This window comes from Nannospalax galili, unplaced genomic scaffold (genome assembly GCF_000622305.1).
Source record: "Nannospalax galili isolate Female #2095 unplaced genomic scaffold, S.galili_v1.0 scaffold1752, whole genome shotgun sequence".
In the NCBI taxonomy this organism is placed as follows: Eukaryota; Metazoa; Chordata; class Mammalia; order Rodentia; family Spalacidae; genus Nannospalax; species Nannospalax galili.
This window is the reverse complement of record NW_008331139.1, coordinates 162,289-183,184: the sequence shown is the minus strand read 5'-3', so window position 1 is coordinate 183,184 and position 20,896 is coordinate 162,289. Positions and strand designations below refer to the sequence as shown.

Below are 20,896 nucleotides of genomic sequence, written 5' to 3'. Positions count from 1 at the left end.
TTTTCTCTTTGTTTTGTACGTGTAGTGTTTTTAGTATGATGTGCTGTGGAGAGTTTCTTTTCTGGTCCTGTCTGTTTGGGGTTCTATATGCTTCTTGTATTTGTATGGGCATGTCTTTCTTTAATTTTGGAAAATTTTTTTCCATGATTCTGTTGAAGTTATGACAAAACCTGTAGATAGTTGTTTTGCCTTTGAATGTTGATAAACCCCGACTGCTAATGTATTTTGTTTTATATTTATTGTGTTTCTGTACATGCATGTGTGCTGGGAACTAAACCCAGGTCTTAACCACTGAGCCATCTCTCCAGCCCCAGTTCAATTTTTAAAAATTTTTTTAATGAATTTCATGCAATGTATTTTGAGCATATTTAGATCCCCTCTTGTATCTGCACTCTCCCTTTCTAACCCCCACCAAATTTTTGTACTTGTTTGTGTGTGTGTGTGTGTGTGTGTGTGTGTATGTATGTATGTATATATGTGTTTAAGGCCTACTGAGTCAAAGCTGTGTCTACAAATACTCTTTTATAGTTTCATCCACTTCAGCTGGCTGAACCTAAGAGCCTAGCCCTTCTATGAGACTAATCTCCCCTTTCCAGCAGTCATTTGTTGCCAATAGTTTCTCAGTTAGGGTTGGGGTTTCTAACCCACTTCCCTGTTGGGATTTTGTCTGACTTGAGCTTACATGGGACTTGTCCATGCTGATTGTATTGCTGTGAGTTCATAAGAGTAACTGAATAGCTGTCTGGAAAACTTTTCCTGTAGTCATCCACCATCCACTCTGGCTCTAAACAATCTTTCTACCCCTGTTCCACAGTGGTCCCTGAAGCCTCTTATTCTCAGTATGTTGGCCAGTTGTGGGTCTCTGTTAATCACCATCTGCTACATAAGGAAACTTCTCTGCTAGGAGTTGAGAGATGCGTTAATGTAGGTGGGTCTGGGAAAGCTGGTGGGTTTGGGAAAACTCTCCCATTTGTTTTTCTATTTGCTTTTTAAAAAAATTTTATGTATTTTTCCAATTTTATGTGTATGCACATATTGCCTGTGTGTAGGTAAGTGCACCTTTGTCATGTAATGCCCGTAAAGGTCAGAAGAGGCTGTCAGATCCCCTGGGACTGGAGTAACGGACAGTTGTTAGCTGCCATGTGGGTGCTGGGGTTCGAACCTGGGCGTTTTTCAAGAACAGTGTTCTTAATTGCTGAGCCGTCTCTCCAGCACCTTGTTTTCTTTTTTAAAAAAATATTTTATTAATTATTTTTATTTTACGTGTATGAATATATTGCCTACATGTGTAAGTGCACCTGTGTCATGCAGTGCCCATGGAATCAGAAGAGAACATCAGTTTCTCCTGGAACTGGAGTTACAGGTGGTTGTTAGCCACCATGTTGATGCTGGGAATTGAACCTGCATCCTCTGCAAGAGCAACCAATGCTCTTAACCACTGAGCCATCTCTTCAGCCCTCAAAATTTGTTTTCTTAATTGACAAAAAAATATATTTATGGTATAAAGTGTTTGATGTATGTATACTTCTGTGGACTGACTAAATCAAATTAATTTACATATTTACATTTTGTGGTTAGAACTCTTAGAATCTTTGTTTTATTGTATAACACAGATTGACTAGTTTTGTTAGACAATAGATCTCATGAACAGATCTCATGAACTTATTTTCTAGGCAAAATTTTATGCTCATTGACCAGCATCCACAAACCATCATTCTGTTCTCTGCCTCTATGAGTTTGCCATTGTTAATTTTCCCATGAGTGACATCATGTGATGTTTGTATTTCTGTGCCTGGCCTGTTTTGTTTAGCATAACAACTTTCAGTTTCAGTTATGTTGTTGCAATGACAGTATTTCTTTTCTTTTAAGGCTGGAAAATTTCATTATGTGAGAGAGAGAGAGAGAGAGAGAGAGAGAGAGAGAGAGAGAATATCATGCTTTCATTAACCATTGATCGACATTTGTCTAATTTTATGTCTTGGCTGTTGTGAATACTGTTCCAGAGAACATGGCAATACATATTTCTGCATGATGCAGGTGCACTCACTTACATGCAGGCAATACACTCATACACATAAAATAAAAATAATAAATAAAATATTAAAATAAAAATTTCTGCAGCATGCCGTTGTAATCCCAGTGCTGGGGAGGACAGGAGGATTCCTAGGGCTTACTGGCTAGCTAGTCTAACCGAGTTGATGAGGTCTGGGTTCAGTGAAAGATTCTCAAAAAATAAGGTAGAGAAACAATTGAGGAAGACACATGACATTGACCTTTGGCTTCCATATGCACACAATATATATATATATATATATATATATATATATATATGTATACAAAAGTTATTTTTCTTGTTTCTGTGACCAAGAACTAGCAAGAAGCAACTTAAAGATTCATTTTAACTCACAGTGTGAGCGGGAATAGTCGATTATGGTGGGAAAGTCATAGCAGTGGAAGTGTGCGGAAGTTGGTTGTATCATGTTAGCAGTTAGAAAGCAAAATATCAGTTCTTTCCCAAGCTATTGTACTTTTGAGAAAATTCTTGCATATCAGTATCGTCATATGTTTTTCCCTAACACTTCCATAGTTTCTATTCTTACATTAAAGTTTTTAAATCCATTTTTAATATTTGTGCTGGATAGCTTTAGTGTCAACTTGACATACCTGGGTTGAAGGAGCCTCAATTGGGGAATTGCCTTCATTAGACTGGCCTGTGGCCAGGTCTGTGGGGCACCTTCTTGATTGTTGAGCGATGTGGGAGGGCCCAGCCCACTGTGGGTGGTGCCACCCTGGGCTGGTAAGCCTGTGTTGCATAAGAAAGCAGGCTGAGCAGGGGCCAGGGAGCAAGTCAGTAAGCAGCGATCCTCCATGGCCTGTGCTCCAGCTCTTGACTCCAGGTTCTTGCCCTGAGTTCCTTCCTACCTTGGGCTCCCTGATGACCTGGGAGATGTATGTCAAATAAACCCTTTCCTCCCGAAGTTGGTAGTGGTCAGAGTGTTTTGTCACAGCAATGGAGAAACAAGCTAGAACAATATTTTTGTACAGGGTTTCAAGAGATGGGGACGTAGTTTCATTCTTCTCCATGTGGACATTTAGTTTCCTCAGCTGTCTTTTCCCCAATGTATGTTTTGACACCTTTTTTAGATCACATGGTTGTCGATGTGTGGGTTTAATTCTAGATCTTATATTATCTTCCAGTGATCATGTAGCTGTTTTTATGCCAGTACCATTATCTTTTGTCATATATTGTGATTACTCCAGCATTGCCTTGTTAGGATTTTTTCCCCCTAGTTCTGTGAAGAATGTCACTGGAGTTTTGATGGGCATTGTATTGAATCTATAGGTGGCATTCAAGAATATAGTCATTTTCATGGTGTTCTGCCAGTTTTTGAGCATAGAAAATCTTTCCATCTTTTAGTATATTCCTCAATTTATTTTTTTCACTGTCAAGATTCCTTACCTTCACTAGGTTTATTCCAGGGCATTTAAACATTTTTGAAACTACTGTAATGGAATTTTTTTTATCAGTGATTTCTTTCTCAGCAAGTTTGTTACTAGTTTATAGAAAGGCTACTACATTTTGTGTGTTGATTTTAGATCATGTTACTTTGCTGCAAGTGTTTTTGTCAGATCGAAGAGTTTTCTGGTAGTTTTAAAAGGCATGTATATGATAATATTAAAACATATGGATACTGTGACTTATTCCTTTCCTATTTATATTCCTTTTATTTCTTGTCTTAATGCCCTCAGACATTGTGCACTATATTGAATTAGAGGGGAGAGAGTAGGTACCTTTGTTTCCTGATTTTAGAGGTAACACTTTGAAATTTTGCTCATTTAGTGTAATGTTGGCTATAGGTATATTGTATATAACTTTATGTTGATGAGCTATGTCCTTGTATTCCTATTCCTAAGTTTTTTATCATGAAAGAATATTTTTTAAAGATTTATTTTTATGTATATGAATGTTTGCCTGCATATATGTAAGTGTACCATGTGTGCGCAGTGCCTTCAGGGATCAGAAGAGGGCATCAGATCTGTTAGAACTGGAGTTATAGGCAGCTGTGAGCCACCATGTGGGTGCTGGGAACCAAACCCAGGGCCTTTGCAAGAGCAGCCAATGCTCTTAACCTCTGAGCCATCTCTCTAGCCCCCAAATTCATAATTAAAATTATTTGTTTTTGTTGTTTTTGACAGGGTCCCAGCCCACTTAGAAGTCGAGATGTGGACCAGGGTAGCTTCAGTCCCACAGAGATCCACTGCCTCTACCTCCAGGGAGCTGGAATTAAAGGCATGTGCCACTGTGCTCCATGTAAATCATTAGATTTTTAAATAAAAAAAAAATTATGTGTACGAATGTTTTGCCTACATGCTTATAAGTGCACTCAGGCATGCAGTACCCACAGAGGCCAGAAGAGGGTGTGAGATCTCCTGGAACTGGAGTTATAAACAGTTGTTAGTCACTATGTGGGTGCTGGGAACCTGAACTGGGTAGAGTCCTCTGCAAGAGCAGCCAGTGTTCTTAACCTCTGAGCCATCTCTCCAGTCTCCATGGAAAGACACTGAATTTTACCCAAAGCCTTTTTTTTTTTTTCTTTTTCTTTTTTGGCATCTGTTGAGGTGATCATGTGATTATTGTCTTTAAGTCTATTTATGTATTTTTTATGTATTATTGTATTTGTAGATTTGTATATATTGAATCAACCTTTGATCCTAGGGATAAAATGAACTTGAGTCTGGTGAACTATCCTCTTAATGTATTCTGGAATTCTGTTTACAGGTATTTTATTGAGAATGTTTGCATTTGTGTTCATCTGGGCAATTGGTCTTTAGTTTTCTTTTGTGTGTGTATCCTATCAAGGTTTGACATTGGGGTAATCCTGACTTTGTAGAATGAGTGTGGTAGTGTTCCCTACTATTGTGTTTTGTGGAACAGTTTGAGTAGTATTGATGTTTCCCCTTTCTTAAAGGTTTGGTAGATTTCAGTAGTGAATCTGCCCAGTCTTGTTCCTTTGTTTGTAGTCTTTTCTTTTTCATTATGGCTTCAGTGTAGTTGCTTCTATAGATCTGTTTGAATTGTTTATGTCTGTTGATTTAATTCTGGTAGCTCATATGTGTCTGGGAATTTATTGTTTCTAGATTTTCCAGGGTTGTTTTCCCATTTAATTTTTCTGTGGGTATGTGTGGGGATGTACATACATGCACATGTAGAGGCCAAAGATAGACATTGTGTGTGTGTCTCTAAATCTCTTCACCTTATATAGTCTTTGAGATGGGGGTCTTCCCTAGTGTTGGAATTAAGCCACTCAATGTGGGTGCTGGGAACTGAACTCAGGTCCTCTGCAAGGACTGTATATTCCTTTAACTGAGCTCTCTCTCCAGCAATAAAGTATACTATTCTGTTTTTCATATGAAAAACTTGTGGCGCTTTACCACAACTCATATTGTAAAATCTGTCACCATAAACCAAATTTTTCCCTAGGGAAATAGTATCATAATAGAGATTTATTTACCTGAGGAGTTGGTGTAAAATATGTTGTCCTAGTTTGTTTCTTCATTGCTGTGACAAAACACTCTGACCACTACCAACTTAGGGAGGAAAGGGTTTATTCAGCTGACATCTCCCAGGTCACAGTTCATCAGGGAGCCCAAGGTAGGAACTCAGGGCAGGAACCTGGAGGCAGGAGCTGGAGCATAGGCTGTGGGAGAATGCTGCTTATTTACTGGCTTGCTCCCCTGGCCCCTGCTTAGCCTGCTTTCTTATGCAACACAGGCCCACCTGCCCGGGGTGGCGCCACTCACAGTGGGGGCGCCCTCCCACATCACTCAACAATCAAGAAGGTGCCCCGTAGACATGGCCACAGGCCAGTCTAATGAAGGAAATTCCCCAATTGAGGTTCCTTCAACTCAGGTGTGTCAAGTTGACACTAAAGCTCTCCAGCACATATGTTCTAAAAGAGAAGTAATGTTTGAATAATAATTTCAAATAATAAAGCATTGAGTGACCTTAGTTGATTTTTAGAAGGGGTTAATTCAATCAGTCCCTCATTCTACTCCCTTCTGTACTTCCTGACCTTGTCTTCAGGTTAATGAAACATGAAAGTCATCAAAGTGGAATTTTCATCTACTTTTCAAAGTTTCTTTCCATCTATAGCCATTGTTTTTTGATCCTCTTCAGGGTCCCAGTAATATCAAGAGATTTAAGGGTATCAGAGTTCATTAAACAGCCTGAGCCATTGCGGCTCCAGTTAGAGGACACTTCTGGGATGTCTTGCTTGGATCTCCCATCAAAGTAACTCTTGGATAATGTCCCTGACTTAGGTTTGTCCTATCGCAGCACTTAGGCATATTATATATGGCAGGTTAGTTATTTCTACAAGTCAGCAGACACATGAAGTTCTGTAAAGACAGAATCCTGGTGTATCCCTAGTATTTAGCAGTTCTTGATACATAGTACCTAGTAAATATGTGCTGAGAGAATGTCTCATGAAGGTATTTGGGTGTTACTGAAGTTATATTCATTATTGATTATGAGTACAACATGGTTTTGAAATTAAAACCTTTTGTGTTTTAGTGATGTATCTTAACTCTTTTGACTCAATGACATCTGAATTGGTTTTAGAAACCAAGTTTTTATATTTATTTATTTATTTATTTATTTATTTATTTGGTATTTTTGAGACAGGGTCTTCCCGTTGCCCCAGCTGTCCTGGAACTCACTATGTAGACCAGGCTGGCCTTGAACTCACAGGGATCTGCCTGCCTCTGCCTCCCCAGTGCTAGGATTAAAGGCGTGCGCTACCATGCCCAGCTAGAAACCAAGTTTTTATGTGTTTGTTGAGTGTATAGAAAAAACCTTTTACTAGGAGTCCAGTGCTCTGTGTCTGAATCTATGTCTTCCACAAGTATCTGTGGCGTCTTAGACAAGACTTAATTCTGTTAATGTTCCATGCCAAGTAACTGGACTGGCCTAAATCATCTAAAATGATTTTCTTGTCTGACATTTTGTAATTAAGAGAAGGATATCAAATGTGTATTAAACATGTTACTCTTTTATTTATAGAACTTTATTAAAATGCATGTGCATGTGGATTTATTTCTATATTAAAATAGCTTTGTTTTTACAGGAAGGATGATAAAGACTATGCTTTAAAACAAATAGAAGGAACTGGAATCTCTATGTCAGCATGTAGAGAAATAGCAGTAAGTGAACTTTTTTTTTGTCATTAGCCATTGACTTATGAGTGTTAATTATGAAGGTCTGTTGTATTTGCCTTATCAATTGAAATCTGATACGTATTTTTCATAACAAGTATTTACAAAAAATACTTGTCTTCTAAGGATAAGTGAAGGTGGCGTATAGTTATAGCAAAGATTTCTGTGTGCATTTATTTATTTGGAGTAATGTTAATTTTAGTTGTTCATATGAACATACATATATTCCAATTAAAATGAGATATTTGTCATTGTATCTGTTCATTTGAGTAGATAAAAATGCATGCCTTTTTCTCTCTTTTGAAAATATAGCTTTCCATATAGTAATTAGAATCTCCTGATTCCTAAGAGAAGTATCTCATGTTAATGCATTGTTTAATAATTATACACGCATTTAAATTGAGCATAACATCCTTGAAATTTACTTCAGTTTTTGTTGTTATAAAACTATGGCTCTGGGCTGGTGATATGCCTCTGCAGGTAAAGGCATTTACCACCAAGTTTGATGACCTGAGTACAGTCTCTGGAACCCACATGGTGGAAGGAGAGAACGAATTCCTCCAAGTTGTCCTCTGACTTCCACACACAAGCTGTGGTACATATGCACACACATACACACAATAAATAAATGAAAATAAATAAAACTATGGCTCTAAATGTGTTTTTCTAACTTTGTTCAGAATATTCTAGGGTATATATTATAGTCTCTGCTTTTGTTGCTCTTAGTCTCCCATCTACCCATAACTATAGGCTTCTATGACTTAGAAATATTAATTTCAGTTGTTATACTCATTTATCAGACTTTTGCTAATGGATCTTCAAAGGACTGCCATTTGCTGTATACAGTGTTGATGGGGACAGTTATTAAAGGAAGGAAAATGAAGAAAGGCAAACAAATTTGGGTCCCCCTGTTCATGTATTTGTATATTGGTGAGAGAAGAGACTCATAACAATATAGACAGCATACCTGGCATTGTGACAGAAACTAACATGAAAATGCGAAAGGAATGCACATGGAGAGTAGAGGATTGAAGAGGTTTTGGAGAGTATGTAAGAATTACACCCACAGTGTCTTTATCAATAGGGCCTAAGCATCGAGTTCTATGGACACCCAAGAGCAATGGCAATTGCCTCTGTTATTTTAGTGGGCCTCTTAGGGAGATGTGCCACACCTGGCACTGTGGGGAACATTAGCCACTTATATAGGTACCCCATTCGTACTTTTTAAATTTACATATTTTTTTCATAAATAGTATTTTATTACATATAATCTAATTCAGATGTATAGATTTTAAGTAATACCTCCACCATCATACATAAAATTTCAGATATAAAATTGAAATTTACATTAGTAAACACATTATTTTTGGACTATGTACTTCCTGCTTATCCAGAGTCCAAGAAATATTGTCAAACCTTAAAATTGCTCTCCATGTCCTCTCCCCTTTGCTCCCACCCCATTCTGCTTCAACCTTTCCACTGCCAGTATCTCCCACCCCATACTTCAGTATCACATATCTCTGTTACCCTCTATCCCTTAAGGCCTCCTTTTTTCCTTTTCCTCTAAATAGCCCCTTCCTAGCTTCTTGGCCTCTACAAGCATTCCAGGTTAAACACAATAATTTAAGAATTTGGAGTTAGACTTCACATATGAGAGAGAACAGGTGGTGTTTGTTTTTCTGGGGCTGGATTACCTCACTCAGTATAATATTTTCCAGTTCCATCCATTTTCCTGCAAATTTCATAATTCCGTTTTTCTTTACAGCTGAATAAAATTCCATTGTGTATATATACCACAATTTCATTATCCATTCATCAGTTGATGGACATCTAAGCTGGTTCCATTTCCTGGCTATTGTGAATGGAGCAGCAATAAACAGGGATGTGCAAGTATCTCTGTGGTAAGATATAGAGTCTTTTGGTTACATGCCCAGGAATAGTATAGCTGAGCTCTGCTTTTAGCCTTTTGAGAAATCTCCACATAGTCAGTCCACCAGTTTTCACTCCTATGAGCAATCAATATGGCTTCTCTTTCTCCACAACCTTGGTAGCATTTGTCATCATCTATTTTCTTGATAATAGCCATTCTGACTGAGGTTAGATGAGATCTCAAAGTAGATTTTGTGTGTGTGTGTGTGTGTGTGTGTGTGTGTGTGTGTGTGTGCGCGCGTGTGCGCGTGCGCCTGCATGAGTTTTATGGACACCACCTGCTTGCAGGTACTAGTAGAGGTCAGAGGCATTGGAATCTCTGGAACTGGAGTTATAGGTAGTTGTGAGCTGCCTGATGTGGGTGCTAGGAACCAAATCCATGTCCTCTGCAAGAGCAGTAAACTCTCTTAACAACCACTGAGCCATGTCTCTAGCCACTGGAATCTCAAAATAATTTTAATTTTTCACATGACTAAAGATGTTGGACACTTTAAAATATATTAGATATTTGTATTTCTTTATTTCTTTTTTTGAAGAATGTCCTGTTCATTTCCATAGTCCATTTTTTAATTGGATTACTTGTCTTGATGTTTAGTTCTATGAGTTCTTTGTATATTCTAGCTATTAATCCTCTGTCAAATGTATAGCTGGCAAAGGTTTTCACTCATTCTGTAGATGACTTCTTCACTCAATTAACTATTTCCTTTGCTGTACAAAAGCTTTTTAATTTCTTGAGACCCCTTGGTCAATCATTGTCCTTATTTCCTAAAGGACTAGAGTCCTATTTGGCAAGTCCTTATCTGTACCTGTGTCTTGCAGTATCTACCTTTTCCCTAGTTTCAGATTTTTTTTTTTTTTTCTATTTCTGAGAAAATGGCAGCTTTGATTGGGGTTGTATTGAATCTGTAGTTTGCTGTAATAGGATGGCCATTTTCACAATATTAATCCTACCAATCCGTAAGTATAGGTGGTATGTTCATCTAATATCTTCTTCAGTTTCTTAAAGTTTTCATCGTAGAGGTTATTTACTGTCTAGGTTAGGTTTATTCCAAGGTCTTTGTTTTTGTTTTTGTCTTTGAGGCTTTAGTAAATAGGATTTACTATGAGGCTGTAGTATAGGATTATTTCCCTGATTTCTTTCTCATTATGTTTTTTCATTGTTTCATAGGAGGGCTGCTGATTTTTATGTTAATTTTGTCTCTTGCCATCTTGTTAAAAAATCTTTATCGGCTCTAAAGGTTTTCTGGCAGAGTTTTTAGGGTTTCATGTGCAGAATCATATCATCTGCAAATAGGAATATTTGAACTTCTTCCTTCTCTACCCTTTTCATTTCTCTCTCTTATCTTAGACTAAGACTAAGGCGTAGGCTAAGACTTCAGGTACTAGGTTGACTAGGAGTAGCGTGAACACCTTTATCTTGTTCCTGATTGTAGCAGGACTGCTAAGAGTTGTTTCTGTTTGAAATGATGTTGGCTACAAGTTTATCATATATAACTTTTATTATGTTGAGATACGTTTCCTCTATTCCTAGTCTCTCATAAAAAGGTGCTGGATTTTGTCAAAAGCCATTTCTGTTGTGATGACCAAATGATTTCTCTCTTGAGTTCATTTATGATATGAATTATATTTATTGATCTATTCATATTGAATCATCTCTGCATCTCTGGAATAAAGTGGACTTGATCATGGTAAATAATCTTTTTTGATGTGTTGTTGAATTCAGTTTGCAGTTACTTTACTAATAATTTTTGTGTCTATGTTCATCAAGTAAATTGGTCCATAATTGTCCTTCATTGTTGTATCTTTATCTGGGTTTGGTATCAGGCTAATAGTAGTTTTATAGAAAAAGAGCTTGGAAGTGTTCCTGCTCTATTTTACAGAATAATTTGAGGCATGTTAATGTTAGTTCAGCTTTTGAAGTTTCTGTGGTGAATCCATGTGGATCTGAGGTTTTTTTTCCCATCAGTTCCAGCAACTGATGTTGCTGCATCAGTCTTGTTAGTTGCTATACATCTTTTAAAATATTTATCTCATCTTGCTTAACTTGGGCAGGTCATATGTATCTAGAAATCCATTCAATTTTTTTTTTTTTTGATTTTTCCAATTGTATGGAATACAAGTTTTTAAGGTTTGGTATATTTTCATGATTTACTGCATTTATTGGTACCTATTGTAATGTCTCCCTTTTCATCTTTCATTTTATTAATTTGAGTGTTCTCTTTTCGGTTAATTTGTCAAAGGATTTGTCAATCTTGCTCATTTTTTTTTTTAAAGAATCACCCTTTTTTTGGTATTTTCCTTTTTAAAATTTATTTTTAGTTTATGTATATGAGTGTTATGCTTACATGTGTAAGTGCACCTGTGTCGTGCAGTGCCCACAGTGGACAGAAGACGACTTTGGATCCTCTGGAACTGGAGTTACTGACAGTTGTTAGCCACTATATGGGTGCTGGGATTTGAACCCAGGTCTTCTGCAAGAGCAACCATTTCTCTTCACCACTGAGCCATCTCTCTAGTCCCTTTTGGTATTGTTTTATCGTTTTCTTCCTTGGTCCTTTCTGTGTACATGAGTGTATTGCTAGAATGTAACTAGGTGCACCCATGTCATGCAATGCCCAAGGAGGTCAGAAGAAGGCGATGGGTACCCTAGAGCTGGAGTTACAGATGGTTGTCAGCCACCATGTGGGTGCTGGGAATCGAACCTGGGCCCTCTGCAAGAGCACCCAGTGCTTGTAACCACTGAGCCATCTCTCCAGCCCCTCTTCCTTGGTCTTATTATTTCTCTTTACATACTGCTTTTGAGTTTGATTTGATCTTGTTTCGCCAATACCTTAAGTTTCATTATTAAGTTACTTGTTTGAGAGCTCTCTGATGTATGTAGCTCTCTGATGTATGTAGATCACTCTAGCCTTGATTTCACAGAAATCCACCTGCCTCTGCCTCCTGAGTGCTGGGATTAAGGGCCGTTGCCACCATGCCAGACAAAAGGTTCGTTTCTAATACTGGCTTCTAGAAGAATTTTCCATAGATCATATTGAATGTTATCACATGCTTTCTTCCTACATATATTTAAATGACTATATTCTTTTATTTTCCGCTGTTAAATTGGTAAGTTGCATTGATACATTTCCTGATACTTATTGTACCTTCTCTTGATAATTTATGCTTTTTTTGTACATTGCTGGATTTGATTGGCTAACATACTGTTGAGGATTTTTTATACATCTATAAGACTGTGAATGTTGATTTAGTCTTATGTTTCTGTCAGTGATATTAAAATTGTGCTATCCTCATAGAAAAGTTAAACAAAAGTAACTTTTCATCCTCTATTTTTTTAACATTTGCTTAGGATTGATACTCCTTTTTTAAATTTAAAAATATATTTATTATTTTACGTGTATGAGTGTATTGCCTGCATGTATATAAGTGCATCTTGTTGTGCAATGGCCATGGAAATCAGAAGAGGGCATCAGATCCCCTGGAACTGGGGTTACAGGTGGTTGTTAGCCACCATGTCAGTGCTGGGAACCAAACCCAGGTCCTCTACAAGAGCAGCCAGTGCTCTTAACAGCTGAGCCATTTCTTCAGCCCCTCATAATCCTTCTTAAACATATGCATTTCTAAGGGCTAGAATCTCTTTAGCTTAGTATTCTAAGTGTACATCAATTAGTCAGTCACAAGTATTACCAACAGGTGGGATCCAGAGTTAGACTGCTTTCATAGCTCACCTCTACTTTAACCTGAGCATCTTTTTATCAGTTTGAAATCATTTACTTGAAGAAAGATTCCCCAGTTAAAAATTTTTTTTTTAGAAATAGTTTTGGCGTAATTAGGGTTCACATCAACCATACACTTAGAACTTATTTTTGCTGTTGTGATTTTTTTTTTTTTTTTCACCTTTTTGAGACAGGGTTTCTGTGTAGCTCCAGCAGGCCTGGAACTCATCATGTAGACCAGGCTGGACTCGATCTCAGAGAGGTCTGCCTGTCTCTGCTTCCTGAATTCTGGGATTAAAGGCATGTACCACTATGTCCAGCTGGTGTAAATTTTTAGCATTAGAAAACAATGTCAGGGTTAGGGAGACAGTTCAGTTGGTAAAGTGCTTACCTTGAAATCATGAGAACCTTTGTTCAGTTCCTAGCATCCAAGCAAAAATGCCTGACATGGTGGTGAAAACACATGCCTGTAATCCCACCCAGTGTTGGGAAAGTGAAGACAGGAGGGTCTCTGGGGCTCACTAGCCTTCCACTGTAGCCTAATTGGTGAGCTACAGACCAATGAGAAACCTTGTCTCAAAGGAGGTGGTTGGCATTTCTCGGGGTGACACCCTTGGTCGTCCTGTGGCATATATATACACATGCAATGCATACATGTATATATATGTACCAAAATGTACACACATTTATACATACAAATGTATAACTTTTTTTAAAAAATTGTGTATGAATGTTTTTTCTGCATGTGTGTAAATGCACTGTGTACACAATGTTTACAGAGGCCAGAAGAGGGCTCTGGATTCCCTGGAAATTAACCCATTGAAACCATTAAGTTCTTATTTGTAAAATAAGTATAAATATCTCCTGGAATAAATTCATGATTAGGTGAGATGTATATGTGTGCTTGCTACCATGCTTGGCACCTAGGAAAAGCTTATTATCGTGGTTACTGCTAACTTTTAAATATGGGTATAAAATTTTGTAATGGTGATGAAAAGCAGGAGACATTTAAAACTAAAATCTGTAGGTTTCTAATAATTGGAAAGATCTTTGGCTGAAGCTCTGAAGTATATTATAATTTATCTTTGCCTGTTTCCAGGAAGAATTTAAAATACCTCTGTGTCTTCATTCCAGTTTTGAGGTAATAGAGGAGAGGGGGAAAGACACTAAACTAAAATTAAGATGCCTTGCCACCAGCTTTAGCTTTTCCAGTGAACTGGAAGATCCTAGATAACCCCCAAATCCGGATGAAATTAGTGTCATTTAAGGATTATGTGCCTGGTTTATTATCTAAGAAATAGTCAATTTTATTATTTATATACTTTTAGTGCTTAGGATTGATAGTTGGGCCTTGGGTTTGCCAGGTAAAAGAAACTTTACCCCTGAGTTATAGCTCTAGCTGCCCCCTCCCCACCTTTTTTTAACAATTAGTTTTGAGACAGAGTCTTATTAAATTGTCCTGGTTGACTTAGAATTAATTCACTCTGAGGCTGGGCGTGGTGGCACACTCTTATAATCCTAGCACTCAGGAAGCAAAGGCAGGCAGATCTCGGTGAGTTTGAGGACAGCCTGGTTGGTCTACAGAGTAAATTCCAGCATAGTGAATTCCAGGCAAACTCAGACTACATAACGAGACCCTGTTTCACAAAAAAATTTCACTTTTTAGCCCAAGCAGGCCTTGAATTTGGAATCCTTCTGCCTTAGCCACCCTCAAGTAGCTAAGTCTACGTTTGTGACACCAAGTCCAGCTATAAGTGAATCAGTTTTGAACACTGAACTTTAGGTTTCTGTGTATTCTGTTGTTCATAGTCTTTCTTTTGCTGAAATTGATTTCAGAGATCCCGCAGTAATATTAACATGACACTCATCTTGATTCTTATTTTGGTGGCAGAGTTCTTATAAAATATACTCAAGTCTTAAGTTCCAATTGATGTTTTCATAGGGCTGTCCTATATTTGGAGCATATTTCTATGTACTGTGTGAGTCTCTGTAAACTGAAAGGACACAGTATTAGACATTGCAGAAACCTTTTCTCGTAGCTGCTGTTTTTAATTTTTGCTTGGCAAGAATAAGAGTGCTTTCTTTTTAAAATATTTTATTATTTTTATTTTATGTGTATGAGTGTATTTCCTGCATGTATGTAAGTGTACCTATGCCATGCTTGTTGTGCTGGCATGAAGACCTAAACTTGGAGTCCCAACATTTGTTTACAAAGCCAGACCTGGTGGTACATGTCTGTAATCCTAGTGCTGGATAGGCAGAGAATGGAGGGTCCAGGGGACCTGCTGACCAGCTAGTTTAGCTGAATAAGCAAGGTCCATGTTTAATAAGAGACCTTGTCTCAAAAAATCAGTAGGGGAAGACACATGACCTTTGACCTCCACAAGTGCATGCACACTCCCACCACGTACATGTACACATGAACACATACACATGTGTACACCACACACACCAAATGAATGAATAAATAATTAAATAACATACTTTTAGGGGATGAGAACAATTAAACCCACGAAAATGTGCTCTATTCAAATGTATCTAAAAAGTCTTTGTTATTTTATGAAAAATCCTACAAAATTTTAATAAACTCTACTACATATTTTAAATACCTAAAACCAAGAACTTTAACAGACATTTCTCCTCCAAGAAAACATATAAATAGCCAAAAATCCTACAAAAAGCAACTCAGTATTACTACTCAGTAGAGGAATGCAAATGTAAGTACTTCATATCCATTAGGATGTTGGTTTTGTTTTTTCTTTAAAGAGGTTTTTTTTTTTAATATATATATGTGAGTGCCTACATGTGTATGTCTACCATGCGCATGCCTGTGGAGGCCAGAAGAGGGCATCGGGTCCCCTGGAACTGAAGTTGTTAAAGGCTGTTGTGAGCCAAGAGTTACTCTGTGGATGCTGGGTACCAAACCTAGGTCTTCTGTAAGATTACCTATCCAGTGCTTCTAACTCCTGAGCCATTTGCTTATTTAAGGAGTGGAGGAAGTTAGTCATGATGGCACATACTCAGTACTCCCACTTGGGAGGTGGTAAAGTTTGAAGCTGCATAGCAAGACCATGTGTGGCAGGAAGAAAAAGGAAAATAAATGTTGGCAAGGAAGAGTAAATTTGAATAGTGCATCTCAGATTGGAAAGTAAAATACCCCAGCTGCTTATAACCAGATTGATGATTTCTCAAAAATTTAAACATGAAACAGTCTCACATGATCCCGCAATTTCACTTGTTAATATATATCAAAGGAATTGAAAGCAAAAATTCACACAGATTATTGAAACAGCAGCATTTATTTTAGCGTTATTCACAATTGACAAAGGGTTAAAACAACCTTGGTGTCCATCAAATAAATGAATTTTTTAAAGTGTGACAGTTCTTGACTTATGATGGCTTGACGTAAGATTTTTAGTGTTTGCTGGCCGTGGTGGTGCACACCTTTAATCCCAGCACTCTGGAGGCAGAGGTAGGTGGATCTCTGTGAGTTCAAGGACAGCTGGGGCAGCTACAGAGAGACCCTGTCTCAGAAAAAGTTTTAGTGTGTTTATTAAGAAAAAATTTTAAGGGTTTTTTTTGAGACAGCCCTGGCTGACCTGAAACTTAGGTAGACTACTCTGACCTTGAACTCACAGTGATACACCTGCCTCTGCCTCCTTAGTGCTGGGACTAAAGATGTGTACTTCCTACCACATCTAGTCTGATTTTTAGTCTTTAAAACTGTTTTAAATTTTATGTGTGTGGACGTTATGCCTGCATATATATAAGTACACCCGTGTGGTGCAGTGCCTGCAGAGACCAGAAGAGGGTGTCAGATGCCCTGGAACTGGAGTTACTGAAGGTTGTTAGCTACCATGTAGGTACTGGGATTTAAACCCAGGTCCTCTGCAAGAGCAGCCAGTGCTCTTAATGACTGAGCCATCTCTCCAGTCCTGATTTTTAGTCTTTATAATGGTGTGAAATCCATATTCATTCAAACTTAGAAGTTTGTTTTCTACTCTGTTCATATGGGTGTGCTACAGAATGTTAGGCAAAGTTCAGTGAGCACCTGATTAATAATAAGCAATTGATACCCTACAGTGTATTGTGTGACAGAGCTACAGTGCTCAACAGGTTAGCTGAGCTGAATTAATTAAATGCATTGTGTCTGTGGATGTATGTATAGAGGTGCACTCATCTATGCAGGCTCATGTGGAGTCTCCACCTTAGTGTTTGAAACATGATCTTTTACTGAAGGCCAATTCAGCTAGGCTGACTGGCCAGCAAGCCTCTGGAATCCACCTATCTCCACTGCCCAGCACTGGGGTTACAGGCGTGTACTGTCTCTAGCTTAATAAAATGCATTTTTGATATTATATTTTTAACTTAGGATAGCTTTATCAAAATGTAACCCTATTGTAAACTTAGAAATATCTCTATATATGATAGAATATTTTCACTTATAAAAAGGGATAAAAATCTGCTGCATGCTACAGCATGGATGAAACTTGAAGATACGCAGAATGAATAAATCAGACATGAAAGGATAGGAATGGGGCCGGGGAGATAGCTCAGTCAGTAAAGTGCTTGCAAGGTCCTGAATTTGATCCCCAGAACCCATGTTAAAAACCCAGGCATGCCAGATGTGGTGGCATGCACCTTTAATCTCAGCACATGGGAGGCAGAGGCTGGTGGATCTCTGTAAGATTGAGGCCAGCCTCGTCTACAGTGAGTTCCAAGCCAGCCAGGGATACAGGAGACTCTGTCTTTAAAAAAATAAAATAAAAAAGCCAGGCATGGTGGTACATGCCTGTACCTCTAGTTCTGGTGCTAAGGAGGTAGAACTCATGGATTCCTTGGGCTCACTGGCCAGCCAGCCTAGCCTATGTTCCAAGTCTAAGCGCAATGAGAGTTTTATTAGTTACTTTTTGTTGCTGTTATAAGACCCTACGACCATAAGTGTAATAGGAAGAAAGAGCTTATTTTGGTTCAGGGTTCTAGAGGGAGAGTCTATAGTGGTGGAGGAGGCATGGCAGCAGGTGGCTGGAGCAGGAGGCTGAGAGATCACATCTTCTTCTGCAAAATAGAAGCAGAGAGAACAAACTGAAGTGGGACTAGGCTCTAAATCCTCAAAGCCTGCCCCTAGCAGTGTGCTTCCTCAAGCAAGGCTGCACCTTCCCGTGACTTCCCCAAGCAGCTCCCCCAGTTGGGGACCAAGGGTTCAGACACCTAAGTCTATGGGGGATACTTCTTATTCAAACAAACCACAGAGATCCTGTCTTAAAAAAATTAAAATGGATGGTCTTCTGAAGTTGTCCTCTGGCTTCCACACACATGGTACCACTCTCCAGCACTGGGATCACAAGCACATGATACCCAAGAAAGGATAGGTTTTATGAGATCCACTGACAATTAGGTATCTGACCACAGAAATGATCAGAGACAGATAATAGGATAGAGTTTACCAAGAGCCACGTTTTTGTAGCATTTCTGTTTTGAATGATAAAAAAGTTCTAAAATAGAAGTGATGATTGCACAACATTGAATATTTTTAATGGCACCAATTTGTGGATGTAAAAATGATTAAAATTGCTATTATATATATGTATATACATGTATATGCATGTATGTATATATTAACTACAGTAAAAGTTAAAATCACCAACCAAATAACAAGTGACAGATTTACTATTATTCTTTTTCAATATATTTTCCCCACAGGTTTTTTTGTTACTCTGGGACCTGTATCAATATCTCAAAACTATTTGGGTGTGTTAACTAAATGTTTAATAGTAGTTAGCATTGGGGTTGTATTGCCTCTGAATTACAAATGGTGTGGGTGGGTCTGTTTGCTTATTTGGTTTTGAAATGGAGTCCTGCTTTGTTACCCAAGCTGGCTTTGAACGTCTGACTCCCAAGTGATCCTTCTACTTCAAGCTCCCTAATCTGAGACTACATGTATGTGCTACCACACCTAGTTTGTTGTGCCTTTTAATGCCATTTTGTGTCAAAAATTTTAAATGGATCTCCTTTTTTTTGTAGCTACTCCGTGAGCTTAAGCACCCGAACGTCATCTCTCTTCAAAAAGTGTTTCTCTCTCATGCTGATCGCAAAGTGTGGCTTCTCTTTGACTATGCTGAACATGACCTCTGGGTAAGGTGAATTGCTGGTAGAAAGAACTGTTTATTCAGGAGTTTTAAGATTGTCTACAAACAATTAGGACCTTGTCCTATAAATAGATTCACGCTTTAAAACTAAAAGTTGGGGCCTGGAGAGATGGCTCAGCAGTTAAGAACACTGACTGTTCTTGCAGAAGATCCAGGTTCGAATCCCAGCACCCACATGGCAGCTAACAACTGTCCTTAACTCCAGTTCCAGGGGATCCAACAGCCTCTTCTGTCCTCCCAGGGCATTGCACGACATGGGTGCACTTACCTACATGCAGGCAATACACGCATACACATAAAATAAAAATAACAAAATACTTAAAACAATAAAAATAATAATAAAAAATAAAACTAAAAATCACCTCACAGAAAATAGTTTATATATTACCTAGGCTACAGTACTTTCCTTTGATTGATGGGTGGTGTATACCACCAAAATGCTAGAAAGCAGAAGTGTTTCAGGTTTTTGGTTCTTCAGATTTCAAGGTACTTATTTACATATATTTAATGAGATATCTTGGGGATTAGATCAGCATCTAAATTCTAAATTCACTTAATGTTTTTGTTCATATTTACCTTAAACATGTAGACTGAAGGAAGTTTCATATAATATTTAAATAATCTTGCATATGAGACAAGTTTCATGATGTAGAATTTTTTATTTGTGACATATTGCTACTCTTAAAAAGTTTTAGATTTTGGAACATTTGGATTTTCAGACTAGGAAGACTTAAGCAGTATTACTTTTTGATCCTGGTAGTTTGACCTTTGTAACATGGTAAAAGAAAGTAAGCAGCCATGAAATACTGTTTCGTAATGCAGATTATTTTTAATTAAAAAAATGTTGCCATTAGTTTAGGTAGAAAATTTTTAAAGAACATATTTCCTTTTATTCTGTAGTGTGAAGGAATTTAAAATGAAGAGCTGCTTATGCAGGAGAGTGACTGCTATGAAAGCATAGACACATGTAGTGATTATACCCGGAATCTGTTCCTTGATTCTAAGAAAGTCTCTCTCTTCTTTTTTTTAATTTATTATTTTATTTTATGTGTATGTGTGTATTACCTGCATGTAGGTAAGTGCATCCATGTTGTGCAATGCCCGCTGAGGTCAGAAGAGGCTCTTGGATCCCCTGGAACTGGACAGTTGTTAGCTGCCATTTGGGTGCTGGGATTCGAACCCGGTTCTTCTGCAAGAACAACCAGTGTTCTTAATCGCTGAGCCATCTCTCCAGCCCCTAAGAAAGTCTCTTAATGGTCTCAAAGTTGTTAACACTTTGTCTTTTAAAAATATTTTTTCCTAAAAGTCATATAAGCTAAATAATATACTATATATAAGCAGAGGAAACTTCTTAATCATTCATTGAATAGTCACAATTGATATTTAATATAATGCATTATATTTTCATCAGCAATAATATCATGTTTTATTATTTGAATTGGTTTACATTTTTTAGGAAAAATTCATTGCACATGAGCGCCTTACTACAACTAAGATTAGTGTAAAATTAGATTCTACTATCTCTTGTTTTTTAGTTAGTTTTGTCCAACATATGATATTTTCACAATAGATAAGAATTTAAATTTATCTTGTCTTAAGTAACCAAAATAAAAACATTTGCTTCACTCCTACACATTTTCATGCAGACCACCGTATTAAACCCAGTATGATATGCCTGGTTGGGATGAAGAAGGGTTTCAAGATTAGAGAGGGAGAGGAATAAAGAGGATCTGGGAGGGTAATGAGGGTAGACTTAATAAGAATTCATTATGTACGTGCATGGAGCAGGCAAAGAACAAAAAGAAAATAAGATTTTAATTACCCCCAGTATTTTACAGTTTAGTAAGCAGATCGTTCTTAAAATTGATATTTATAAGAGTATTAAGT

General features: G+C 37.7%; 1 protein-coding gene across 6 annotated transcripts in view; it reads left to right on the top strand.

The window, feature by feature from the left end:
* The window catches only part of Cdk8 (cyclin dependent kinase 8), a 125,994-nt gene that overhangs the window by 63,249 nt on the left and 41,849 nt on the right, over positions 1 to 20,896 (top strand). For 5 of the 6 annotated variants that reach the window (XM_008822342.3, XM_008822334.2, XM_008822351.2 and 2 more), the window contains exons 2-3: positions 7,128 to 7,203; positions 18,885 to 18,995. In XM_008822342.3, the coding sequence (XP_008820564.1) occupies positions 7,128 to 7,203; positions 18,885 to 18,995 (187 nt within the window). The remainder of the gene's footprint in view (positions 1 to 7,127; positions 7,204 to 18,884; positions 18,996 to 20,896) is intronic. The other variant, XM_029558333.1, reaches the window with a different exon arrangement.